Source organism: Petaurus breviceps, unplaced genomic scaffold (genome assembly GCF_028583685.1).
Source record: "Petaurus breviceps papuanus isolate PSGF00001 unplaced genomic scaffold, PetGlider_PUasm1.0 90779, whole genome shotgun sequence".
Lineage (NCBI taxonomy): Eukaryota > Metazoa > Chordata > Mammalia > Diprotodontia > Petauridae > Petaurus > Petaurus breviceps.
This window is the reverse complement of record NW_027187344.1, coordinates 6,934,376-6,962,058: the sequence shown is the minus strand read 5'-3', so window position 1 is coordinate 6,962,058 and position 27,683 is coordinate 6,934,376. Positions and strand designations below refer to the sequence as shown.

General features: G+C 42.3%; 2 protein-coding genes across 6 annotated transcripts in view; one reads left to right on the top strand and one right to left on the bottom strand.

The window, feature by feature from the left end:
• POMT1 (protein O-mannosyltransferase 1) overlaps positions 1 to 17,121 on the top strand; it is a 40,697-nt gene extending 23,576 nt beyond the window's left edge. For 4 of the 5 annotated variants that reach the window (XM_069069329.1, XM_069069328.1, XM_069069327.1 and 1 more), the window contains 8 exons: positions 5,705 to 5,801; positions 6,558 to 6,650; positions 7,799 to 7,919; positions 8,428 to 8,525; positions 9,576 to 9,689; positions 12,650 to 12,776; positions 13,346 to 13,523; positions 14,985 to 16,043. In XM_069069329.1, coding sequence (XP_068925430.1) covers positions 5,705 to 5,801; positions 6,558 to 6,650; positions 7,799 to 7,919; positions 8,428 to 8,525; positions 9,576 to 9,689; positions 12,650 to 12,776; positions 13,346 to 13,523; positions 14,985 to 15,159 — 1,003 coding nt within the window. In that variant the 3' untranslated portion in view covers positions 15,160 to 16,043. Of the gene's footprint in view, positions 1 to 5,704; positions 5,802 to 6,557; positions 6,651 to 7,798; positions 7,920 to 8,427; positions 8,526 to 9,575; positions 9,690 to 12,649; positions 12,777 to 13,345; positions 13,524 to 14,984; positions 16,044 to 16,796 lie in introns of those variants that run through there. The other variant, XR_011164705.1, reaches the window with a different exon arrangement.
• UCK1 (uridine-cytidine kinase 1) lies at positions 16,042 to 24,534 on the bottom strand. The gene is made up of 7 exons (XM_069069331.1): positions 24,368 to 24,534; positions 23,821 to 23,980; positions 22,738 to 22,834; positions 22,350 to 22,492; positions 22,170 to 22,264; positions 20,158 to 20,206; positions 16,042 to 17,466 (listed from the first exon to the last, which is right to left on the bottom strand). The coding sequence occupies exons 1-7, from the start codon at positions 24,497 to 24,499 to the stop codon at positions 17,285 to 17,287; spliced, it is 858 nt and encodes a 285-aa protein (XP_068925432.1). The 5' UTR covers positions 24,500 to 24,534; the 3' UTR covers positions 16,042 to 17,284.
• Positions 24,535 to 27,683: the final 3,149 nt, after the last annotated feature.

Below are 27,683 nucleotides of genomic sequence, written 5' to 3'. Positions count from 1 at the left end.
ATATATATATATATATATATATATATATATATATATATATATATATAGTTTGTAAATAGTTGTATATATGTATCTACATACAGGATGTGTGTGTGTGAGAGATCAATTGGAGACAGTCTCCGGGAAAGGACTAAGATTAAGGAGGATGGGAAGAAGCTTCTCTAAAGAGGTCAAAGTTTAGCTGAAACTTGAAGGAAGGCCACCCCAGTTAGCCTATGAGGAGGCAGAAAGTTCCCATGGGGTGTGGGGACCGGCCAGTGAAAACTGCCAGAGCCCAGAGGTGTCTTGTTGGAGGAACAGCCAGGAGGCCATTGTTGCAGTGTTGAAAGCAGGAGCCAGGTTCTGAACAGCTTTAAAAGTCTAGCAGAGGGTTTTCTATTTGATCCTGGAAGAGCTGAGTCTGGTGATGAAAGCTAAGAAGAACACAAAGGGGTTTTAAAATTTTTATTGAGGAAAAGATGAAAGAAAGGATAGAATGGCAGCCTGGGACAGATGGTTCATGGATAATGGTTGGTGAAGAGAAAGCAGAACTGCTCAGCTCTCATTTTTCTGGTCTCTGTTAAGGAGAATAATCTTTGTACTGAATGGGGCATATACAGACATTGGTAATAAGGCCTCAGTAACCAAAATAAGTAAGGAGATCAAATGTGAATGCCTAGCTGCCCCTTACGAATTCAAGTCATTTGGCCCAGGGGAGCTGAAAACTCAGGTCCCTGAAAAAACCGGGGGATGTAATTGCTGAGCTCTTGTCAGTGTCTCTGAAAGAGCTTGACTGGAGAAAGACAGATGTCTTGATTTTTACAACACAGAAGATAATTGACTCTGTAAATGGTTAGGCTTGATTTCTATTTCTGGCAAAAGTCTAGAATACGTTATTTATTTTAATCAGGGACAGCTAGGTGGTACAGTAGATAAAGTGCTGCACTCAGAGTCAGCAAGACCTGGGTTTAAATCCAACCTTTGGTATGTATTAGCTGTGTGACCCTGGGCAAGTCACTTAACTTCTGTCGACCTCAGTTTTCTTAACTGTAAAATGGAGATAATAATAACACCTACCTTCCAGGGTTCTTGTGAGAATTAAATGAGATATAAAGTGATTTGCAAATCTTAAAGCACTATACAAATGCTAATGATCATTATTTTTTATTTTATTGTTAATATATATTTTCTTTATATAACCTTCATTTCCAATGTCTGCTTCCTATCTCTTATATACTGAATCACCCCTGGAAAAAATATTAAAGAAGAGAAAAAGTATTTGAGCAAGACCAATTAGCATATCAAACTAGTTTGACAGTATATGGAATAGTCTACACAATAGTCCCCTACTTCTGTGAAGAAGGGAGGGAGGTGCATTTCCTTAACTCTTCTAGCCTAGCTTGGTAGTTATAATTACACTGTCTACTTTCCATTTTAATTACAAAAATGTACTCAATGCATTTAGCAGTGTGTTAGCAAAAGAATGGTTACTAAACACCTAGAAAAGGAGGTGGTGATTACCTACACACAGCTCAGAGCTGACAGCCCCACTAATTTACTGCCAACAGAATTGTTTCAGCCATTCTTGAAAACAATTTGAAATTCCAGAGGGACAGTTACCAAATTGCTCATAGCTTTTGAAGCAGAGATCCCATTATTAGGACTGTACCCCCAAAGAGACTAGAAAAAGTCTGCACATATAGAAATGATCATAGTAACAGTACTTTTGATTACAAAAAGTAGGAGAAAAAACATTTGCGCGGTTATTGGAAAATTACTGAACAAGTTGTTATGTGAATATAATGGAATATGAAGGAATGATGAATGTGAAGAATTCAGAGAACATAGACTCATATGCATGATGGAGTATGATGAAAGCAGAACGCCAAATACTTATACAGAGACCACAACAGTGTGATTAAAGTCAACATTGAGAGATGGCAAAATTGGTCAGATGCAGTGCTCAGTGTTAATGCCATACCATCGAAGTGAAAGGACACATCCTTTTTGTTCACAATCAGACTGATTGTAGTAGAGTTTGGCTATTCATTGGGAAGTATTTGTGTCAAAACAAAATGTATTGGGGCGGCCAGGTGGCGCAGTGAATTAAGAGTGGGCCCTGGAGTCGGGAGACCCGGGATCGGTTCCGGCCTCAGATACTCATACTTGGCACCCACACAAAATAACTGGCTGTGTAACCTTGAGCAAGTTACTTAACCCCAATTGCTTAAAAAAAAAAAGTATCAGTGCAATTAAAAACAAGGAGCTTGGCTCATTGAGAGCAGGCCTTACCCAAGTTGGCCTTGTTTCCTTTTTTTTGACAGTTGCTAGATTGGTCAGTCATGAGAATGTTATTGATAAATATAATTTATATTAATGATATAATTTAGCCATATTTTAACAAAACATTTGGCATTCTTTTGTTATATTCTTTCTTAAAGCTTTATTGATGCCTTTTGGTTTTATATCATCAGTTCCCAACCTTATATCATGGGGAAAAAAAACCAGTTCTTCTCTTCTGATATTCCTTTATCTGACCATAGTCTCTTATCATTCCAACTCTCACTATGTCTCCCTCTTTATAAATCTGTTCTTTGTACTCACCATGACATCTAGTCCCTTTATCTTTTAGAACTTTACTGGGATGAGGCAGCTAGGTGACACAGTGAATAGAGCACCAGCCCTAGAGTCAGGAGGATCTGAGTTCAAATCTGGTCCCAGACACTTGACACACTTACTAGCTGTGTGACCTTGGACAAGTCACTTAACCCTAATTGCCTTGCCTTTGCCCCTTAAAAAAAAAACAACTTTGCCAGGCCATCACCCTTGCTCTGTCTTCACTTTCTTCCCAATTTTAGCCTTATAATCCATCCCCTTTGTCTTACTGACACTTGTGCCTTATCATACACCACCCCTGGAATACTTTCACCATTTGCTTCTTCTTCTACTACTTAAGTGCTATTAAATGGAGATGGAGGAAGTCACATAATTGTGCTGCCTGGAACCATTACACATTTATCAGTTAACTTCAGCTGAGCTCTCACTGCAACAAGTCAGTCCTTTTACCCCCTCCCTAATTGATTCTCTGTCCCGTCCTCCACAGTGGCTATTCCAAAACTCTTCTCTCCTCACACCCCTCCCACACTACCTTCTCTTCCAGCCCTCACAACATGGTGAAGTGGAGGCAAGGAGAGAAAGCACAAAGATGGCTTGTGCAATGTGTGGAGAAAGGTGACAGTGTTGTGAGTGAGGAACAGTGAAAAGGACATTCAGGCTGCACAGTAGAGTGTATGAAGGGGAGTAATGTGTAACAAGACTCGAAAGATAAATTTGAACCAAGCTACAAAGGGCTTAAAATACCAAATGAAGTAGTGTATATTTGCCCCTAGACGCAATAGAGAACCACTAGAGTTTATCATGTAGGAGAGTGGGATGGTGAGACTCATGCTGTAGGAAAATCACTCTGGCCATTATGTGGAGGATGGATTAGAAAGGGAAAAAACTGGAATCAGGGAGATAGGACACTTCTGATATACTCTTGACAAGAAAGGATGATGGTCATGTGAGTAAGAGATAAGAAGGAAGCAAGAGATGTTGAGAAGGTAGAAATGACAAGGCTTGGAAACTGATGGGATACATGGGGTGGAGAAGGGGAAGCAGGAAGGGGATACATGCATGCAGTGCCTGCTGTGTGCCAGACACTGTGCTAAGCACTTTTCCAAGGGTTATCTCATTTGATCCTCAAAATAACACTGGGAGGTAGGTGCTATGCTCTTATTATACCCCTTTTACAGTGGAGGAAACTGAAGCAATTAGAGGTTGTGACTTGTTCAGTCATATAGTTAGTAAGTGTCTGAGGCCAAATTTGAACTCAGGACTTACTGATTCTGGGCCATCTTTGTATACATTGTACCAACAACTGCCTTTAGGAAGTATAAGAAGTTAAGGGTGACAATGGGATTGTGAACCCGGTGACTAGAAGGATAGTAATACCCTCAACAGAGATAAGAAAGTTCAAAATGGGGTAGGTTTGGGGGAAAATATGATGAATTCTGTTTTGGACATACTGATTTTGACATGCCTATAGGATTTCCAGTTAAAATGCTCAGTAGGCTCCAACTTCTCTTTCTGAACTGATCCAGAGAGTTGGCAGTAGAGGCAGGACTGGAGTTCCAATGTTAGATAAGCACCCCTGGGGCATGTTGTCCAGAAGATCCTTCTTTAGGGGTGGGTTGGAGGGCCTCTGAGGTCCCTTCTAATCATTCTCTGAATCTCTCAGCTGAGCTTAGACTTGGCTGAACAGAGGAGGGTGGGGCTAGATTGCCTTTGGGAAATTGCACAGTAGTTTCAGTGATCCTAATCTGCCCCCACATACCAAAGCCTTACTTTTTCTCCTGATGGGTGGTGCTGTGTGAGACATAGCAATCTGGGAAGATTCAAAATTGCAGTTGGCCCAAAGGGCAGTGGAATAACTCAAAACAAGGGTAAGTAACACAGCATAGTAGCAACAATGACTTGCATACAAAAATGGGATACAAGACCTTGCCAAAGATATTTATGTCTGAAGCAGGAGGTAGGCCAGTCATGTAGTGAAAGATGGACAACCTGAATGTGGTAGTGGTACAAATAAAATGCTATAAGACTCCAGTGAGTAGGTAAGGCTTTTAAGTAGCTCCTCCAGAGGAGAATCGTACAATAGTATGAATGAGAATCATAGAGAGAAGTGTATTATGGTCTGTGCCAGTGAGGAAGGTGCCCATATTGGTGAGTGTCATGGTTCAGTGATATCATTGATTTCACAGCAGCCAGCAAACCAAGTGACTTGTATTTAGCTTGATCTAATAACTGTTTCATGGTGAGATTTGTAAAGATTATTGAGGGCAAAGGTGGTTTTGGTTTTGTCTTTGCCTTCAAAGGTATCATCAATAGGAGTAATTCTTCAGGTAATGAAGGTTGCCACCTATTTTTCCCTGTCCATTCTGTGGGCTATTATTCATCTCCTCCCATAAATTCACAACATGGGATCGCTCAAGGTACATGGAGTCCTCCTCAAGTTTTCTTGGCATCATGAAGACACAATAGATGTCCATCAGTTACCCTTCACTCTTGTCACATGACACATCATATCCATATCTTTTCTTAAAGTGTGGACTGACACGGGACAGATGCCATTAATACTATTACCTCCCTATTTCTGGACACTGTTCTTCTGTCAGTGCAGACTAAGATTGCATTTGCTTATTTGGCTGTCATGTCATACTAGAGACTCAAATGAAATTAACTTGTAGTCCATAAAACTTCCAGACAATTTTTAATGAATTGTTCTCTACCCATGTCTCCCCTTATCTTATATGTGAAACTAATTTTTTGAATTCTTATTTAAGACTTTACATTCATGATTGTGAATTTTAATTTTGAACTAGTTTTCTAGCCTGTTGATATAATTTTTGGGATCCTTACTTTGTCATGCAACATGTTGACTATCCCTTTGTTGGCTTTGTGTCACTAAAAATTAGATAAGCGTGCCATCTATCAGTATCTAAGTCATTGATAAAAATTTTGAACAACTTATTCACCTTTTTATGACTCTAATTCTTGTTATTAAAAATCAGACCTTTTCTTTTCACATCTCAAATGTTCCCCAAAATTATTTTAAGATGGTCAAAGAACCATCTAAAGTAGTACTAAGGAATTTCTCCATAAAGTATTGTCTTCGTTGTTTCAGGCATGATGTTGCTGCACCTTTGAGTCCACACTCTCAAGAAATTTCCTGTTATATCGACTATAATATTTCCATGCCTGCACAGAACCTTTGGAGAGTGGTGAGTTGAATAGAATTTTCTAGATAGCACCTAATCCAATCTTTTCATTTTGCACATGAAGAACCTGGGGCCCAGAGGAGTCACATGACTTACCCCATGCTACTGCTTGAGTCAGGGGCACCGCCAGGTTTTGAATTTCACTAGTGGGAGTGTTCTAACTCACCTCAGAACTCTTTTTACTATATCAGAGACTGAGTGACATTAAGTTGATTGAGAGTTTTTTGTTGATAAATTAATGAGGTTGTTATTAAAGGTAATAGTATCTCCAAAAACCAGTGCTTCTTTATTCTAGGATAAAAGATGGACTCTCGTGTTTGACACCATTTTTAAGTGATTTGCATTGTCATTTGTGTTAGGGGAGATGCTAATGGTAGCAAAAAGAACTACTTGCTGTCTTGCATTGAGTGCTGGTTGTAGGCTCTGATTAGCCTTTAGCCTTTTTTTTTTCTATTGAACCTATGATTTAGTTGATACATAAAACTCCTGGTGAGGAAACTTCCTTTAATCATGCAGAACAGTTGCTGCTTTGAAACTTACAGTCCAAGAGAGTTGTCAGGGACACCATGAGATTCAGGGACTTAATCGGTCACACAGCCAGCAGGGCAGAAGACCCTGAACCCCCAGTCTGTCTGACTCTGAGGTCGGCTCTCTCTCTGCCATGTTCCCTCTCTCGTATAAGCCTTTGAGCATAGGAAAATCACTCAGCTCCTGGAGAAGAGAAACAAAAGTAATGCAGTAAGATCTGATTTTTTCTAGGATATTGTAAATCGTGAGTCAGATTCAGATATATGGAAGACCATATTGTCAGAAGTTCGGTTTGTACACGTGAATACTTCAGCAGTACTGAAGGTAAGGGTCCCATAGTTGAAAGACTTTTGTGTTTTCCCAGGCTGTAGGTACTCAGTTTCTTCCTGCTTTACTTTTCAGTTTGAACAGGCTTTAAAAAGGATAAAAAAGCAAAGGGTAGATAGAAGTAAGGGAAGATTTTGCCAAGATTTCTTTTTTACCCCTCTGATATTAAAGATGGCTCTATTTCTTTTTAAAAAATCTTTTTTTACTAATCTGTTTTGTTTTTGTATTGCCCTTTATTTCTGAATATATTCCTTCCCCTTTCCCATACAACCATCCTATGTAACAGAGATTTTAAAAGAAAGAGAAAAAAGCATTTCCATAATATCTAACCAGCACATCAGCTGAGTTCAGCGTTAAGCATCCATAGTCCTCAGTTTCTCTGTAAAGAAAGGAAGAAGTACATTTTCTTGTTTCCTCTTCAGAGCCAAGCATGGTCATTATATTTACACAGGATTTGGTTTCTGTTTTTGGTTCTCATTATTTACGTTGTATATATATTTTCCTGGTTCTGCCTAGTTGACTCTGTATTAGTTCATTTAACTCTTTCTCTGCTTCTCTGAATTCTTCATATGCATCATTTTTTAGTTTGGTAATACTCCGTGGCATTCATAAAATACAATTTGTTTAGGCATTTCCCAATCATACTGTGTTTTCAATTCTTTCCTATTACAAAAAAGAACTTCTATGAGTAGTTTGTTATACACGGGAACTTTCTGGCTTTGATCTCCTTTGAATATATGCTTAGTAGTAGGGTTGGGTCAAAGGATGTGGACATTCTAGTTAACTTTTTAGCATAATTCCATATTGTTTTCCAGAATGTTTGGATCATTTCACAGTTCCACCACAGTGTACTAATGTGTCTATTTTTCCACAGCTCCTCCAACATCTACTATTTCTATCTTTTTGCCCTCTGGAAATTTCCTGGCAAAATGAGCCTTTTCAGTGCTGTGGTTTGTCTGAAGTAATGGCATTGGTACAAATAATTCTAAAATGAAGATATCATAGCAAAAACAAAGAATAAACTCCTTTGGGAGGGAATGAATCAGTAGTAACCCTAACACTTTTAGCCCAATTAGTGGCAGATTTGGGAAACTTTTCTTTTCCAGTACCTTCTTTTATTTTGATTTCCCTCTTCTCCTCCCAAGCTGAGTGGAGCATCATTACCTGACTGGGGTTATCAGCAGCTGGAGATCGTTGGTGAAAAACTGTCCAAGGGCTATCACCAGAGCATGGTATGGAATGTGGAAGAACACCGCTATGGGAAAAGTAAGTCCTGGCTGGGTTAGGAATTCTCTAATTGGTGTGACTGATGTATATTTATGATGAAAACCTTAATGTAGTTCATCTATACAGGACTTTGTGCAAAAAAAATTGAAAACTGAATTCTTACATTCTATTGAGAGTTCTGCTGCTTTTTTTTTGCTCTCACCATGTAAACCTATTCCCCATTATGTCTACTTTAATTTTAGAACATTTGGGTCCCTCAAAAGGTAACCAAAGCTATAAATAACTAAAGGTTTTTTTAATTATCATTGGGAAGGCAATTGATTTCTTTCAGTGCCAGATGAGTTTTAAACATGAGTGAAATATAAATTCATGCTTCTCTCAGTTCTTAATTTGCTGAAGGGGAGTTTACCACGAATGAGACAGCTTTGACCAAGGCTGGCTCAGTAGTCATTTGGAAGTCAAGGGAGATGGGATTTAAAAAAAGAAAAAGAGTTTAACAGCTTCTTGTCATAGATGACAGACTTTAGCCTATTTTGTTACTCTTCAGGCCAGGAACAAAAGGAGAGAGAGCTGGAGTTGCATTCCCCGACTCAGATTGACATCAGCAAAAACCTCAGTTTTATTGCCAGATTCACAGAATTGCAGGTGAACGGGCTGGGCATGCTTGGGAAACAGTCTGCTTGCTGGACTGGCTAATTCTAGTGTTTTTTCTCACTAAACCTTGCCTTCTGTGCCTTATTTAAATAATTTATTGCCTTGTGAGCTCTGAACTGAAGACCCAGAAGTTCCATGTATTTCCTTTTCCCTTTTAATTATAAGTAGAAAGCAGAACCTTTGTTGATCCATCAGTTTAATTCTGCTATGTACATGGTTTGGGCTTCTGCAGGTAGGATTAGTGATATATTTATTAACAAGGGGGACTTAACTACAATTGTGCCATAATTAGTACACTTTGCCAAAGGCTATGTTTGAGCTCCTTCTTTGGCTAATGAAATGGAAACTTTTAGTTAGTTAAAATTCCAAAATTATACAATGTTAGAGGTAAAAAGAGTCTCTTAGACATCATTAGTCTCTCCAGTCTCCTCATTTTGTAGATCAAGGCTTCTTAAACTTTTTGGACTTGAGACCCCTCCAGTGATTTCTTAAACTGTGGATCGCAATCCCATAATGGGGTCATGACCCACAATTTAAGAAGTTCTGTTTACAGATGAGGAGAAGAAACTCAACTTCACAGATAATTGACTTGCTCAGAGTCACAAAGCTTGTTCATGACAGAGCTGCATCTAAGGCCCGCATGTCTTGATTCCCTTGATGCTCATTACTCTGCCTTGGGCTCCACGTGGCCTGTTCCTATTATGTAATCTAGAAGTGTATTCCTGCCGGCCAATATTGACTTAGAAAAGCATACATTGACATTATCTGTGTTGTATTTTTATTTTGTTAAACATTTCTCATTTACATTTTTACTTTGTCTCTGGCCCCACTCAGGAGTTTTGAGGGCCATGAGTTTGAATACCTCTGATCTAGAATGAATTTCAAGCTCATATGAACAGCAGAAATGTACCCATTACACCTTGGAAAGATCTGACCAGTGTAAAAATGATCCAGGACATCCTTGAACAATTTCTCGATCATTATGTTATGAATTATGTTATAATTTTGAATCAAGGAGCTAGAAAACCTGCTTTATTTTAGTGGAAGATGCTGACATTGAGGAGTGAAGAAACTGAGCACAAGTACAGCTCCTCACCCCTGGAGTGGCTCACGCTGGAGACAAATGTTGCCTATTGGCTGCATCCCAGGACCAGTGTAAGTGGGAGAATGGAAGGGACGTTGGATGCAGACTTCTAGCAAACCACGTGAACGATTTAGTGCTTTATTTTTTCTTTAAGAACTCCATTATGATTGATTATTGTGTTTAGGCCTTAAATTTCTCTGAAGCGGAAGTCTCTGACTCTCTTTAATGCACACATTTGGGTAACCAAGAGCACTCCCACCAAATAATGAGTGAGGCTCTTTTTTTTCCATTTTAAGAATTTTATTGATGCCTTTTATTCTTATACCACATTTATTTCTTCTTTCTCTTTTGAAAAGAAATCTGTCCCTTCTACTGAATATCTTAAAAAAAAAAAAAGCCTCTCCCCCCCAACTCCCCTAAAATAAAGTTCTTAGTACACCACTGCATAGTCTGGTAAAACAGATTCCCACATGTCTGAAAATGTATGTGTCTTTCTGCATTTCTTGTCAAAAGGTGAACGGTGCTGTGTCTCACCTTCATTCTTTGGGATTCTTGATTTATCATTGCATTGCTCAGAACACCAGAATTTTTCAAAGCTGTTTTTCTATACAATGTTATCATTGTATAAGCTGTTTTCCCAGTTCTTAATTTACTCTACATCATGACATAGAGATCTTGTCAGATTTCTCTGAAATTGTCCATTTCATTATTTTATATGATACAGTAATATTCCTTTACATTCCTACACCACTGTTTGTTTAACCACAAAAACTAAGGAAATGGAAACTTTTAGTTTCTGTTTTTTTGGAGCTATCACAAAAAGAGCTGAATACAGAAATGAGTATTTTTATAAATATTGGCCCTTTTTCCTCTCTGATTTCTTCTGGGCATAGGCCCTCATCATAGCATAGCTGTGTCAGAGGGTGTCACATTCTAGTGACTGGCAGCATGGTTCCAGATTGCTTTCCAGGATGCCTGCATCAGGTCAGGGCATAAATGGGTCTGTTTTCCCAGAACCCTCCCCAGCCTTTGTCATTTTCCATTTTTGCTACCATTGCTACTCTAGAGTGGGAGGTGGGGCAGCTAGGTGTTGCAGTGAATAGAGCACTGGCCCTGGAGTCAGGAGGACCCAAGTTCAAATGTGGCCTCAGAAATTTAACACTAACTAGCCGTGTAACCTTCGGCAAGTCACTTAACCCCTTGCCTTGCCTTCCCCCGTCCAAAAAGCAAAAATATAAAATAGAGAGGGAGGTGGGACCTCCAAGTTTCTTTAATTTGTATTTCTATAATTACTAGTGATTCAGAGTATTTTTTCATGTGGTTGTTGATAGCTTGGGTTTTCTACCTTTGAAAATTTCTTGTTCATACCCTTTGACCATTTATCATTTGGAGAAGGACTCCTGGTCATATAAATTTGAATCCGTTCTTTCTATAGCTTGGATATGAGACCTCTCTCAGACAAACTTGCTGCAAAGATTTTTCGCAGTTACCTGTTTTTCTTCTAATTTTTGCTAATTGGATTTGTCTGTACAAAAACTTCTAAATTTAATGTAGTCAAAATGGTCCATTTTATCTTATGAGTTCCTCTTCATCACCTGTTTGGTCATTAACTCTTCCCCTGTCCATAGATTCGAAATGTAATTTCTTGCTTCTCTAACTTGTTTATGAAGTGACCTTTTATATCTAGCAAAAGGAACCATTCGGAGTTTATCATGGTGTATGGTGTGAGGTGTTGATCTAAATCTAATTTCTGCCAGACTGCTTTTAATTTCTGCCAGTTTTCTCAGCAGTTTTTGTCACATAGTAAGTGAGCCCTTCCCCCAGTAACTGGGGTTTGGGGGTTTCTCAAAAACTGCTCTTAGGTCTGTTTTCTTTTGTGTGGCATGTACCTAATTAGTTCCTCTGATTGATCTCTCTTTAAGAAAGAAGTATCAAATCATTTTACTGATTACTGCTTTGGAGGAGTTCTTTCAAACTTCAGTGTTCCGGGGCAGCCAGGCTCTGGCTGTCATGGTAGCATAGTTTTCCCCTTACCAAAGCAATCATTTTTCAGTCAGTAAAGTCAATTCATAGTAAAGCTTACTGTGGGTGCAGCACTGTGATAAGCACTGGGAATACAAAGAAAGGCCCTTCCCTCAGGGAGCTCCTAGTCTAATGGGGGAGACAACATACAGACAACTCTGTACGAACAAGATAGATGCTAGATAACCTGGAGATCATCCCTGAAGGAAGGTACTAGGATTAAGGAGGATTGGGAAAGGCTTCCCCTACAAGGTGGGACTTAAGCTGAGATCTGAAGGAAGCTAGGGAAGCCAGAAGACAGTGATGAGGAGGAAGAGCATTCAAGGCATGGAGGAATGGCCAGAGAAAATGCCTGCAGTCAGGAGACTGGGTGTCTGTCTTGTTTGAGGAACAGCCAGGAGGCCAGTGGCTGGATTGCAGAGTATGCCTGGAGAAGTAAGGTATAAGAAAACTGGAAAGGTAGGAGAGAGCAAGGTTATGAAGGACTTAAAAAGAAGAGGACTTTATATTTAATTCTGGAGATCATGGGGTCTAAAAATGACCCATCTGCAAGAAAAACCACTAAGCCAGTGGCATTTTACTTTTTTTTGGCAAGGCAGTTGGGGTTAAGTGACCTGTACTTTCACTGGGCTTCACTCAAATTGTCCTGTGAAAAAGTTTGCCAGAAAATGCTTGTGTCTACTGTATGTTCTTATTTAGAAGTTTCTCAAGGAACAGGGCCTGGTTTGAGTTTCATTGTTTTTTCATTTTGTCTCTGCACTCAGTATCTGACACAGTGCATTGCACATAGAAATTACTAAATACTTATATTGGGAAAAGACAGCATTTAATATGTAGCTTACTCCTCAGTTTACTATTCTGCAGAGCAGAACACTTGAGTACCTTTGTAAGCCTGACTAGGAACTATCTGCAGACTGTGCTAAAAATAAGTGGGATTTTTACTTAATCATTTTTTCCACCTTTTGTATATAAGGCCAAATGGCCATGGTAACGCCCTGTATGTTTATAGGCTCAGATCCACCTGCTTGGAAATGCTTTGACCTGGTCTTCAGCCAACATTGCCACTTTGGCCTATGTGCTTCTGTTTTTCTGGTATCTGCTCAGACGGAGGAGAAATGTCTGTGACATCCCTGAGGGTAGGTACAGGGTTTTTTTTTTTCTCATTTAAATGTTCTTTCTTTTTCATTCTAGCGAGAGTTTGGTGTACCTCAGGGCAAAAGCTGAAGTGACAGCTTTGGTACAGTGAGCCCTAAGTTGGGGGACAGTGAGTATTAAGTTAGAAGGAACCCCCTCCTTCTGGTGGATTTTCTGTTTCTATTTTTGTTTCCCAGGGGGACAGTGGGAAGTAATTTCCCACCCTCTGTTGCAGGCATCTCTGTTACAGTGCAGGGTAATGGGTTGGAAGAGTTTTCTAAATACAGGCCCTCAGTGGCATTCAGCCTGAGGATCTCGCTTCTTTGGGACAGTGATTTTACATCAGTTCAAGAAGGAAAAAAATGGGCCCTGGCTTAACATCCTACTCCTCCACAGAGAATGTGGGAAGGAAAATGAAATAAATTAAGAAATTACTTTATCATGTTTTATATTTAAGTCTAAACAATTTGAGTAGGCAAGGCTCAACTTCTAAGATACTCACCAGAATCTGCATTTTCTTGTTGGTGGCACAAATTTAAGATGATTTTTTCCCCTTAATTTTCTTCCTCAGACTCCTGGTCGCTCTGGGTGTTGGCTGGGACTGTGTGTTGTGGGGGCTGGGCTGTGAACTATCTCCCCTTCTTTATGATGGAGAAGACGCTGTTCCTTTACCACTACCTGCCTGCTCTCACCTTCCAGATCATCCTGCTCCCCATTGTGCTGCAGCATGTGAGCGAGCGCCTCTGCCGGTAGGAGCACCTCTGCCAATCTAAATAACATTGATTTGGGAGAACTGTAGGAATGAGTGTGCTTTTCCATTCATTCAACAAGCATTTTTATTGAGCACCTGCTGTATACAAGACACTGTGGGAGGTGACAGAGATAAATAAGACAGGACTCCTGCACTCAAAGAACTTAGTCTAGCAAAAGTATTCATCTACATTCTGTACTAATAGCTAGGATACAGACATGCAGCATAGAGCTCTAAAGTGCCATCAAGGTTCAGTTAGGTTGAGATGTAGGGAAAGAGTAATTCCAGAGGGCATGAGCTGAGCATGAGCTCATAGGAGCAGCAGAACAAAAGGTTGGTGCAGAGAAAAGGGAGTAATCCCGTTTAGCTGCCTATGGTGTGTCTAGTAGAAGTTTAGACTTTCTTAGTTGGCAGTAAAAGAAATGATCAGAGCTGCCTTTCAAAAAAATGAATCTGGCATATTCTTTTCAGTATAGGTTGGAGTAGAGGGAGACTGACAAGGGGGTACTGAGTTGAGATGAGATTTAAGTAAGAGGCTAACCTAATGTGGTGGCAGTGGGAGTATAGAGGAAGATACAGATGCCAGAGATGTTACAGAGTTAGAATGAACAGTTTGGAGACAGATTCAATGTAACGTGTGAAGAATATAGTTGGAGAGGATTCCAAAGTTTTGAGCCTGGGTGACTGAGAGGATAGTAGTACTCAATAACAGAAGTAACACAATCAAGAGGAATGGGTTTTATTAATTACTTTTTTTATTAATTGGGTTTTATTAATTACTTTAAATTAATCAATTTACATTAATTGCTCCTAGCCAGGTGTTTGGGGCACACCCTCATAATCCCTGCTACTGGGGAAACCAAGGCTTGAGTTTAGAAGTTCTGAGCAGCAATAGAGCTAAGGTTCATCAGGAGTCCCACACTAAATCCAGCACCAAATACAGTGAGTAAATCAGGAGCAGGGGATCACCAGGCTGCCTAAGGAGGGACAGCCAGCCCAAGTCAGAAACAACAGGCCAAAGCTGTCACGCCAGTCTACAGTGAGATTGAGACTGTGAGCGGCCACCGCACCTCCAGCTGGGGTGAAATAGGGAGACCCAGATTTAAATAACAAAAAGCAATAATTACTCTTGGAGTAGCAAGACAGAGGAAGAAAACAATACTTTTTGGAGAGGCAGCAGAAAAAATGTTAATTACACTTGGGTTTGTGTTTATCCAGGACTGTCCAGCCCAGCCTAGCTCTGCCACTGCTTGTGATGTCTTGGACAAGTTCCTTGTTATCTCTGAACTTGTTTCCTCATTTGTCCTTGTCTACTTAGAATTCTTGAGAACAGCCAATAAGATCACGTATGCAGAAATGCTTTGGAAGTTGTAAAGTAACTATAAATATTTGTTGATTTTATGTATGTATATACCTGTGTTCTTAATCTCTCGTGTACATTTATCTTCTGATCTCACAGATCCCAGCTCCAGAAGAACATCTTCAACTCATTAATTATAGTATGGTTTTCCTCTGTGTATCTGGTTTATCACACTTTCAGCCCAATAACCTATGGAGATCAATCTCTCTCAACAAATGAACTCAAGGCCCTTCGTTGGAAGTCTAGCTGGGATATCCTAATCAGAAAACACTGATGGAAAAAGAATAAACTAGTGGAAATCTGAGATAGGGGGCTGGATAAAGTAGAACAGACCTTGTTTGTTTCTTGCATTTGTTTATTTATGAGCAAAGCTACTCTGGGATTGAAAGAATGACTTATACAGGAACTGTTGAGTTCCTGGCCCTTAACTACAGGAAGAGGTAACTGAAAACTTCACATCTTGTTTAATTGTTTCATTTCACCATTGAGAAGACCATTTAAAAAATAACTACATTTTGAGCAAGGACAAGGCTTTTCATGGAAACTAGAGAGCAGACTATTTCCACTGACTCTTGTGGCCCTTAACAGAGCAAAACTCCCTTTCATTTAACTGGTTAATGGAGTCACACCCTGCAGCCCAATGGAGACAGAAATCATGTAGGCCAGAAGAACTTGAGAGTCCATGATGAAACTACAATTCAACTTTTTAACTAGAAAGCTGCTGGTAGGACTAATAGCTGTTAGCCTCAGTTCTTCCTTTGCTAGACTTATGCTGCCTTGAATACTTCTTAAACCTACTGTGCCAGAACAACAGCTGACTGTTCACCTTTGGTGGGACCTTACAGAAGCCATTCTTGAATGATTCCATTTTCCCAGTCTGTATGATGGGGAGGTAAGTTACTTTGGTCATATGCCTCTTAGGAGGTTTCATTTAAGTTTTCTGACTACAAGATGAAAAAGCCTACTGCATCCTAGTATCTCATTGCTGTGGCATTTTTTTTTAATCTTCATTACGAGCTATTGCTGTGGGGTGGCTTTATGTTAAGTGAACATGGTCCCTAACGCAAAGGTGTTAAAAGTCATCTCTGTAATTCTTCTTTCTGAAATTTGATTTGTTTACATATATGAAAATAATTTTAAAGAGACAAATGAACACTACTGTTTGGTGTTTGTTTATTAGTCCCCAAACAGTACATTAAGCATGACAAAGATTTTAGGTAATTACAGGTTAGAAAACCAAAGGACCTGAAACAAGAGTTCCCTGTCTTATGTATCTCATAACTATAATGATTTATGCCTGATAGAAGAAAACCATAAGTGGCTATACATGAGATTGATTATAAAACAGCTTTTATATATGTATATATATAATGTACATAGATATATTATATAGAGGGAATTGAACACTATTTAGGAGGAAAGATTAACTAGAACCATATAGGCCAAAATATTCTTATATGCAGTTCAGTGCTAGGCCATATATGATGAGTAGTACAGCAGCTGGAGGGCTGATTTGTGCAACAACATTAATTTTGAACCCCTAGATTCCACTGTGTAGCTTAGCTCTAAGGAAAGCATGCACCTGACATGGCAATGAGTAACAATGTGAATGGTTTGGCAGTAGGCAGCATGTGTCCTAGATCCCAGGACAGTAAGCCTTGACTTGGCAATTTCTAGGTGTAGATGAACAAGGTCAGCAGCCTCAGGTAGAGCTGTTTGCTTGGGTACTGTATAGCTACATTCAAGTCAAAACTACACAAACACCAGAACTATTTGATTGACTTCTATAGTGGCAAATCTTGATTCTACAGTAACCTGTCAAGTCTTTTTCGGTCCTCAAGTAAACACATTCAAAATAGGAGACGCTCTCCTTTATAACTAATAGTTTTTTTGTGTTTTTCTTTTTTAAAGTGCTTATCAGCATTCCCACCTCTGCTTATTTGCCCTGTGTATAATCCAGGAGGAAAGAAGACATTTCTACATGGTTCATATTAAGGTCGTACCAGCAACAGAGCCAGGACCCAGACGCCCAATTTATTTTTAAAATGTGCTACTAGCATTACTTCTGGGAGTAAGCATAGTAGGTTCACTCATGCAGGTGTTAGGCATTTTTCAGGTGGCCCAAAGAGATTTCAGAAGCCTCCTGAATACATGGAGGGATAAAAACATCAAGAAGGTCCTTATAGTATTTCCCACTTTTAAAACTGAATAAAATTAACATTTTTCTATTCCTAAATGGTTAAATAAGTTCATCTTAGAATCATTTTGTAACAAGTGCTAAAAGAGTATTTCTAAAGGGCTTAGGGTTTTTGTTAAAAAAAAAAAAGTAACTCTAGACCCATTCATTATACAGATGTCATCAGATCTGCCCTACAGACTGATTAACAGGCTCTGGCTCCTCAGTGGGGTCTGCTGCTAGATTCCAGGTGGGACCGTTTACCAGAAGTTAGGACAACAGCAGGGTCTCCGGGCTCAGGAAATGTTCTCTTGTAGCTCCGCCCATTTGGAACTCCTCGCTGCCATTTGCAGATGTCACCATTCAAAATGTCCTGAATATGCTGTACAATCAGGTTGATGGCAACTGCAAAAGATGAGTACAAATATGACCCTGATTCTCTAGAGACAACAGTCAGTAGCATTTATAGAGCGTCTGCTACATGCTAGTCACAGTGCTAAATGCTAGAGAGACAAAAAGAGTCAAAAAAACAATTTGCCTCAAAGAACTCGCAGTCTAATGAGGGAAATGTGCAGATATATGCAAACAAACTTTTTATAGGATAAATAGGAAATGGTTAACAGAGGGAAGGCACTAGAATTAAGAGAGGTTGGGAAAGGCTTCCTATAAAATATGAGATTAAAGGAAGCCAGGGAAATAAGTAGGAAGTAGAGATGAGGGAAGAAAACATTCCAGGCATGGATAATAGCCAGCAGAAAATGTCCAGAGCTGAGAACAGGAGTGTCATTGTCACTGAATTAAAGAGTATGTGGCTGGGAGTAAGTGTAAGAAGACTGGAAAGGTAGAAGGGGACTAAGTTAGGAAGGGCTCTGAATGCCAAAGAGCATTTTATATTTGCTTCTGGAAGCAGTAGGGAGCCAATGGAGCTTATGGAATGGGTTAGAGGGTGGTAGGTGGTGACTTTAATCAGACCTGTGTTTTAGGAAAATAACTGGTGACTGAATGGAGGATGGATTGAAGTGATGATTCAGGTAGACCCACCAGCAGGTTCTATCCAGGTAAGGAGAACCAGGAGAGAGAGTGGTGTCCTCAAAATTCAGAGAGAAGAGTATCAAGAAGGATCAAGGAGGAGAGAGTGATCAACAGTGTCAGAGGCTGCAGAGAGGTCTAGGAGAAGGAGAATTAAGAAAGGGCTGTCAGATTTGGCCAGTGAGATCAGTGGTAACTTTAGAGAGCAGTTTCAGTGGAATGATAAGGTTGGAAGCCAGATCGTAAGGGGGTTAGGAGAGTGAGAAGAAAGTGGCGGTGGTACCTATTACCTATTTAGATTTCCTTTTGAAGGACTTTAGCTACAAAGGGTAGAAGAGATATGAGATGATATCAGGGATGGAAGGATCAAATGAGGGTTTTTTCAGGATGGAGGCTATATGAACCATGTTTACAGGGGATAGGAAATGAGCCAATAGAGAGGGAGAGACTGAAAATAAGAGAGTGGGGGGTGAGAGGTGAGGAGAGGAGACAGGGTAGAATGGGATCACTTGAACAAGCAGAGGGCTTAGCCTTTGTAAGAAGTAAGGCCACTTTATCATGTGAGACAGGAGAAAGGTTATGAGTAATGAGAGATGAGGGAAAGAGAAGAAAGAAGAGGAAGCTCACAGTGCATGGCCTCATTTTTTTTCTGTAAAATATGAGGCTGAGTTCTCAGCTGAGGTGTGGGGAAAGGGAGCCTTGGGAAGTTTGAGAAGGGATGAATAGATTTGGAAGAGCCACTGTGAACAATGGGATAATGAGTTGATAAGGCAAGTATACAAGGACTGACTAGCAGTAATGAGGGCCCAGTCCAGGTTGTATAACATAAACATTTGTATGTAGTGAACAATTTTTTCTCCACCTTTGTTCAGCAGCGCCCATATAGGAATGAAGGCAAGAAATGGTAGGAGGCATCCAAGGCTGAGGTTTGGCTGGGTGTAATCAGTGATATGAGAGGGCTGGGGATTCAACAGAGGAAGACAGTATAGAACTATATTGGCTCTGGGTGAAGAAGAGAGAGTGGCTAGTGCAGGGGTGATGGCCTGGGAATCGAGGAGCTGAGGGACTGGAGACCATGGTACAGACCAAAAGTAGAACCTGTGAAGGAAGGCAGAGGTGAAAAGCCAAGAAATTATGGTCAGATAAGGGGATGTTGAAATTCTTGAATATGGAGGTGGTACATTTGTTGGGTAATAGAAACATCAAGGCTCTGACTATCTCTGTGTGTGGATAAGGTAGGGGGTGAGAGTCGCTTAAGGAAAGTGAGCAGTTAGGGTATGTGAAGGAGAATCAGTATATATGCTGAAGTCCCCTAGTATGAGGGCAAGAGTTGGGCTGGGCAGGGGGAGAAAAATTGTAAGCCACACATGGAACTAACTCCTTGAGGAATGAAAAAGAGTAACCTGGAGTCTGTAGACAGCAGCTACCAGGATTTTGATTGGGTTACTGGTAGATAGGAATAGCATGAATCTCTAAGGAAGAGAGGTTAATGAGTGATCAAAGTAGGGAGAGAACCAAGAAGTAGAAAGGGGAAGCAAAAATCATTGTAATTCCCTGGCTTCTATCAAGAGCCAAGAGGAATGAGTGGTCTTAGTAGCACATTGAACTTAATCCCCACCCAGTGACTTTTAGAAAACTGCTGCCTGCTTCAGTTTTATAACCAATAATTACTCACTGAAACGTAGCTCTTTGCACTTAAAGGCAATGGACTGTTGTCAAACGCCAGCAGGTAAAACAATGGGAATCAATAAGTGAGTTTTTTAAAATCTATACACTTGGTACTTTATCATGGCTTTATATTTATATATATATCTGTAAGGAAATCTAGTCAAAATACTCTAGTGGTAAGTAATAATTCCTTTCCAATTTTTTAAGTTCTAAAATGTAATTTTAAAGTAGATATAAAACTGGCAGGAAGATACAACAACGTTGGTATGTGAGCCCTCGGGCTCTTAAATCTGGCGGCTTTGCATCAAACTACATTTAAGAATTGTAGCCAAAATGCATCTCAGAAGCTAGAAATCGCAGGCACTCAGAGGAATAAGTGAAGTCAGACATTTTTCTTACCCATGTTGTCAACCCCTCTAGGGATGATTACATCAGCATACTTCTTAGTCTGCAAGACAAAATAACAGTTCTCTTAAGCAGACTTTTCTAGGATTATTGCAGTTTTCAGTGGAATTCACCCTACTTTGAACTTTTGATGTTGGGTGGGGGCACACAGTGGGATGGGTTGGAGATGTGGGTCTCAGTGGTCTCAAGAATGGATAGGGTTGGGGCGGCCAGGTGGCGCAGTGAGTAAGAGCACCGGCCCCAGTGTCGGGATGACCTGGGGATCGAATCCGGGCTCAGATACTTAGCACCACACCCAGAAATAACTGGCCATGTAACCTTGAGCAAGTTACTTAACCCCGATTGCTTAAAAAAAAAAAGAATGGATAGGGTGTTTCATGTGAGTTTGCCTATCACTACCAGACAGAATGAGTGAAGTTGAACATGTGTAGAAAGTCAAGAGAAACAACCTTGTTCTCCAGTGACTTTCTATCATTTTCATTACCCATGATGTTTGTTGTGAAAAATAACCTGTATGGCCCATCTCTTGGTACTACAGACCCAACTTCAGGTAAAGGTGAACCAAGTAAGACAGAAAGGCTCCAGATTCACCACCTAGCAATCCATGACATTCTTCCACTCTGATCCAATCAATCATCTCTGACCCTACAAGGAGCTGGGAAGCAAATGTAAATAAACACTAAAGCATGGACACAGAAGTGAGCTTCACTACTGGACAAAGTCTCATGGCATTGTGAGCAACATGGTATGACAGCTACTTTGTTCTCATACAACCTGGCCAGTCCTGGCCAACTAAATCTTTAATATGAACGGGCTGACTTACTAAATATGTTTATGTGTTTAGGAAAGTCTGGAACTGCCAAGTTATTGATGCTGAATTAGTTTCTGGAAAAGGAGGATCTAAGCATAGGATTATATGGGGCTATACATTTTTAAGACTCTGCAACCCTGGGCAAGTCCACTTAACCTCTTAGTGCCCTCAGGAAATTTTTTAACACTTATTTGTAGAACTCATCACCATATGCATTGGAGGGGGTATTTCTTCACTCGCACTTCCCTACACTGATGAAGTCAGACATCTGGAGAAAAAAAAAGTTTTCCAATATAAATCCATATTCTCAGTGTTTCTAAATTAGTGAGAAGGGCTAGCAGTCATGTTGATTTTGAAACTTAAAAAGTTTACTAAGAAGCTAATCCCTTAAACATTCATACCGTGTTTCCCCGATAATAAGACCTATCCCGAAAATAAGCCCTCCCCTCACTGTGTAAGATTCCTCTAAAATAAGCCCTCCCCCGAAAATAAGCCCTATTGAGATTGCTACTAGTGAAGGTGATCCCCTGCGCTACACGCTACATTACGGTACCCTCTGTATGCACCGTTCCCCCCCCCCCCCGTGAAATGCATACCGCTCCGAGCTGCATCCAATCAGAGCTGCAGCAGTAAGCGTGTCATCCTGTTCTTCCCCAGTGATTTGCTTATTGAATAAAGGTACTTTTTTTTGTTCACATTTGCCTGTTTATTAAAATTGCTGTCAATGTTCATTAAAATAAGCCCTCCCCTGAAAATAAGCCCTCTGGTGTTTTTCTGTCCAAAAAAATTAATAAGACAGTGTCTTATTATCGGGGAAACGCGGTAGTAGTTGGTTATCTCTGAGGCTTGGCCAGAGTCAGTATGGAGAAAGAAATGAATTAGTATGGGACTTGATATAAGGCCAACTAAACTCTTCCCTCCAGATAAATGCCTTCCTACATATAAAGAACATGTAAATCCTTCCCTGCACACAAATTCCTCCACACATAAATTATACATAAATCCTTCCCTACTTAGAAAGCCTTCCTTACATGTAAATTACATACAAATCTTTCTTTACAACACAAACTAGATTTCGTCTAAGACTCAACATCCTACTGAAACTGGACAACACACAACCTTTTGAAGGAGATTACTGACTCTGTAATGTAAAAGTAATTTTAAAAAAACTATTAAACAAATTCAAAGGTGGTACCGGCAGGCAGAATTCCTCAAAGGCAGGTTTGACAAAGGTGGTGTACTGTGTTAGGATCTGCTCCAAGTCCCTCCCACGATTCATATCTCGGAGAACTGAAAAAGTAACAATTCAATCTTTAGACTGTCATATGTGTAATTGTCTAAGGTCAGAGTTCAAGAACTCCTACAACCCCCTTACCTCTACGAGAGAGCCTCACATCTGAGTCAGTATCAACAAAGAGCCGAAGATGAAACATGTCCCGGATCTCTTGACTATAGAATACCAAAATGCCCTCAAACAGAACCACATCCGCAGGGTAAACCACAGTTGTCTCCAGTAACCTGCGAGGCAGAGGCGAGGAAATGGGACACTGCAGGAGAGAGAGGGTCACCGGGGCAGTCTGCACAACCAGCTTCAGTCCTGGGGGCACTGAATCCTTGGAAGGGGCAGATCACGAAGAATCCACAGAAACCGACTGGGGGCAGGGCCTGCTGCAGGGAAGTCCTTGCTGTAAGCACCCGAGGAAGATCTAACGGGCTTGAAGTGCACAGCCCTTCCTCTGCCCTCCCAGAAACCATCTACTTACCTTGAATGGGTCACAAAATCATAGGTCGGGACCTCAACGGTTTTGCCCTCCACAATGTGTTTCAGGGTCGTGTGCATCAAATCATTATCAAAAGCATCTGCAGAGATGGAACAAAAGGCAACACGATCCCAAGCTATTCTTATATAGGTGCTGTAAATAGAGACAGATTCTGTTGCCATGGGTATGGCCTATAGCTAGCTAGAGGCAATTAAAAAAAATCCACTTCTAGAACATCAAACACTGCACAGAGTGAATGCAGTCCAAGCATCACTCTGATGCTTGATTAGAACATTGGGCCTCTGTTTACCTGGCTCTAGGTTCCCACTCAGGGGCTCAGATCTCAGGGTTCCTCACTGGCTACTGGCTACTTTAACTCCTGCAGCTGCCTTTAGATTGGCTACTAGAAATCTCTGAGACTTCTACAGTTAGGACTAATGAGGGAACAGATAGTCACTGTCCTACTGGGGGAGTAAAGGGAAGTTGTAAAGAACCTATTTTTGTAAAATGGTCTTTGGAAACATCCTGAGGGAGAAAGACCCACATGACAGTCCTTGCAGTGCAGGGATTCTGCCGAGTCCACCCTCCTCAAAGGGACAGCTCTGAAAAGGGCCTCAACCTAACACTTTGTTGTGGGAGTATAGGGTTAGTGCACAGAACCACCTGGGTCTCCCCACAACCTGACCCAGACCAAAGCAAAGAGAGAAAGAAATGGAGGGGGGGGCGGAGAGAGTGGGAGGGAAGCAGGGGGAGAACAGGGGAAGGAGAGGTGGGGGGAAGGGGGAAGGGGAGAGGAAGAAAGGCTGGAATGCTGGAACAATCCCTGGGGGTAGATTCAAAGACCTGGGTCTGCGGCTTACTAGCCATATGACTGAGCAAGTCAGGGTCTCTGAGCCTCAGATTCCTCCTCTGTCAAATGGGGATAATATTTACACTACCTACCTCACAGGCTGGTTGTAAGGAGGTGCTCTGTAAATAAAGGTCTATTTGTGTCGTGAATCGTAATTGCTGTAGTTTCCCTGACACCCCGCCCCTTCTCTCCCGTTTCCCTCGGGCTCCCCCCACCCCCCGGATTTCCAGATCTACCTGGGTGGTCAAAGTTGTACTGGCCCTTCAGCGCTTTGGCCTTCTGCTCGGCGGTCAGGACCTTATAGAACCTGTCCTGGCTCAGGATGACCAGCTTGCGCTGGCGGTGGTCCACTTCGTGCTGGCCCAGCAGTTCCATAATCTTCTCACACACTGTGGACTGGGGGAAAGCCGGGAGGACCCCCGCCTCAAGCCCCTCCGAATGGGATGGCCGAGGCCTCTCCCAGCCCCCCGGCAGGGCCCCAGCGCCCGGAGCCCAAGTCCGGGCCCGCTACAGGTGGGGGCAGCTCCCCGCACAGCTCCGCTTTCCTGCGGGGGCCCTGGGGGAGGGCTCGGACAGACCCCTCCGGGCCCAGCCGCTGCCCCGGCTCTCGACGCGCTGACTCTCCCGCCCCCCCCGGGCTTAGCCCCCAGGTCACCCCGCGGGTCGTGTCCCCGGCCCCGCGGGCCCCTGACGGGCTCCGCTGCAGGGCGCGGGACGGTCTCCTCGCCTCCCAAGGGGACTCCCTCCTCCCCTCCAAGGCGAGACCCCACTCCAAGTTCTTACCTTTCCACTGGCCGTGCCGCCGCTCACCCCGATGAGGAAGGGCCGCTGATGAGGGCGTTCGGGCTCCGCAGCGGCTGCCCCCCCGCCGCCGCCGCCGCTAGCCGAGGCCATGGCCAGTTCGGCTCCCCGCATCGGCTTCCCCCCCACCCCCCGTCCCCAGCTCTAGCTGGCCCGACAGCCCCAGAACAGAGGTCAGAGACAGCCTCCGAGACTACAACTCCCAGCGGACACCACGCGCAGGTTCTAGTTGCTAAGGGGTCCCCACGGCGCCGCGGAGCGACGCGGGACTTGTAGTCGGCTACGGCCCGAAGGGAGAGCGCATGCTCGAGATTGTTAAATGTCCCTTTTCCTAGCCGTCAGCCTTTCTTGCGGCGCGGGTGGGGCGATTTCAGTTACCGCTACTCCTTCCCTGACTTAGAAGGCTACTCTAAGAAGAGAGCAATACTGATTACCCGCTTATCCTAAATATTTACATTAAGAAAGCCCTGGCCTCAGGAGGTCTCCCCCTTTCCCCCCCGATCACCCCGCCCCCCCGTCGGCTGCTCTCCCAAGATGCTCGTTGTACCCGTACGGTTGCTAAGAAACTTGGCACCAATGAGATTACGGTATGCTCCAGGGATGGGGAGCCAGTGTGTGTCAACACAACCACTCCCTGGTGTGCGACCCGTGGATAAACAGAGGCAAACCTCTCCCACTTCATCCCAGCCCAGGCCCTCCCTGGCGCTCCGCGGTAGACGGATAAGAGCCTAATGAGGCTAGAGCTCGTACTCTAATAAGAAGGATCTGAAGAGCTGAGCCCGAGTCGGGAAGACCCGCGTGCAAGGGCGTCAGTACTGGCCAGATCCTCGGACTTCTCTTAAAGTTTCTTCGCTCCCTCTCAAATAACTCACATGGATTTGTGATGTCAGTGATCCTGGGGTTCCCTCCAGTAAATGCCTACCGCCTGCCCATCCTGAGAGACTCGGGTCCTCCTAAAAGTTCACCCCGGGCCAGCTAGGGGATGCAGTGCAGGGGAGAAAGCACCGGCCCTGGAGTCTCCAGGGCCTAAGTTCAAATTTAACCTCAGACACTTACTAGCTGTGTGACCCTAGGCAAGTCAAGTAGCCCCGATTGCCTCCAAAAAATCTCACCCTCTCTGGCTCCTCCGCAGAAGGCCTTCTTTGATTTCTCCCCACCCTCCCATCCCCCACCCCCAATCAAGAGGGAGGGCTCTCATGGAGCAGTCTGGCTGTCCCTGTTCAAGGATGTCCTTTGTTCTTGTTCTTCAAATCTGCACGGTTATGTGCTGTAGCCTGTTCACACTTCCATTGCCTCTGGTGTGATTCTCACGTGTAGTTTGTACCTAGAAGTGGATAGGGTATAGGAGACATAATAGACCTGAGTTCAAATCCAGACTTACTATGTGACCCTGGGTAAGACACTTAACCTCTTTTGGTCTTTTTTTCTCATCTGTAAAATGGTGATAATAAAGGATGAGAAAATATTTGTGAAGTGCTTTGTACTTTCTAAGTAGTAGAGGAGATGGAGTAAGTGCTTATAGCACCTACTTTGTGCCAGAAATTGTGCTAAGCACTGTCTACAAATATTCTCTCATTTGAGCCTCATAACCACCCTGAGAGGGATGTGCCCATTTTACCATTAATTGACTCCATTTTACAAAAGAGGAAATTGAGGTAGACAGAGGTTATGTGACCTGTCCAAGGCCACATAACTAATACCCATCTCAGGCTGGACTTGAACTCACAGGCCTTCAACAAAAAAAGGGGGAGGCAGGTAGGATACAAGATAAAATGTTATTGGGGCAAAGGAGAGATGCAGTTTCAAGGCTTCACTTGAAATTAGTGAATATCCTTTAGGAAAGTACTAGAAAAACATGTCAAAAATAGACAAAATACTTTAGAAAAAATGTGTGGTTCATACAACCTGGAACTGGAAGAGACCATAAAGATCATCTTGTTCACCCACCTCACTTTACAGATGAAAAAACTGGGTCCCAGACAGAGGGAGTAATAATAATCGCTGGCATTTTTTTTTTTGCTTTTTTTGGAGGGCAATTGGGATTAAGTGACTTGCCCAAGGTCACACAGCTAGTTTTTGTGTTAAGTGTCTGAGGCCGAATTTGAACTCATGTCCCCCTGACTCCAGGGCTGGTGCTCTATTCACTTCACCACCTAACCATTCCAAATTATCAAAGTTTTTTTATTTTGTTTTTTGCTTTTTTTTTGGAGGGGGGAAGGTAGGACAATTGGGGTCAAGTGACTTGCCCAAAGTCACACAACTAGTTTTTTTGTGTGTTAAGTGTCTGAGGCCAGATTTGAACTCAGGTCCTCCTGACTCCAGGGCTGGAGCTCTGTTCACTGCACCACCTAGCCACCCCCTAATTGCTGGCATTTTTAGGGCACATTCAGGCTTGCAAACCATTTGACAGATGTTAATTCATTGGATCCTCACACAACCCTGTGAGGTAGCTGCTATCATTATCCCCACTTTTCAGATAAGGAAGCTGAGGCACAGGGTGGCTGATTAGCCCAGGGTCACACAGCCAGGGAGTATCTTGAGGCAGAATTGGAACTTATTTCTTCTCCACTCCAAGTCTAGTATTCTATCTGTTGTGTCACCCACTCTCCAGAGACCACACAGACAGCAAGTCTCAAAGTCAGGTATAAATCCAGAGATTATCCTATGGGGTCACTTTTGATTGGGGAGATTAAGGAAACCTTTCAGGGAGAGATGGCCCATGGGCCAGCCTTGAAGGAAGAAAGAATCTCACCAGGCTGAGAGGTAAAAGAGAAATAGCCTGAGTGAATGAAGGACCAAAAGTCAGAGGGGATACAGTGAGATCTCTGAACAGTGACTAGTTCAGTTTGACTGGAACTTAGAGTCTGTGAAAAGGAATAATGTGAAATAAGGCTGGTAATGTTGAGGTTCAGGGGCACCTCAAAATGCTGGGGCGCAAGGTCTTCTAGAAAGAATCCACTAAGACTGTCTCCAAATCAAGTAAAGGCATTTATTCCAGGTAACACAACATGCCAAGCAGAATCCTCCTCCCCTTAAGAGTGATACAGCTCAAGGAAGACCCCAGTTTAAGGGAGAAGGCCCTCCAAGAGAGATGGCTGATTCAGGGAGACAGCTCCTTAAGGAAGACATCCACTTAAGGGAGTTCCCCTCAATTAGATGCCAGAAGAGGCTAGGGATTCTTATAGAGGAAAACCTGCAGGTTTTGGGAAGGGGAGATGAAATAACCAGGGACACATAGGCTAAGGGGTGGGGCGATAACTAACCAGGGACAAGAGCTCAGAATTTCACACATAATCTA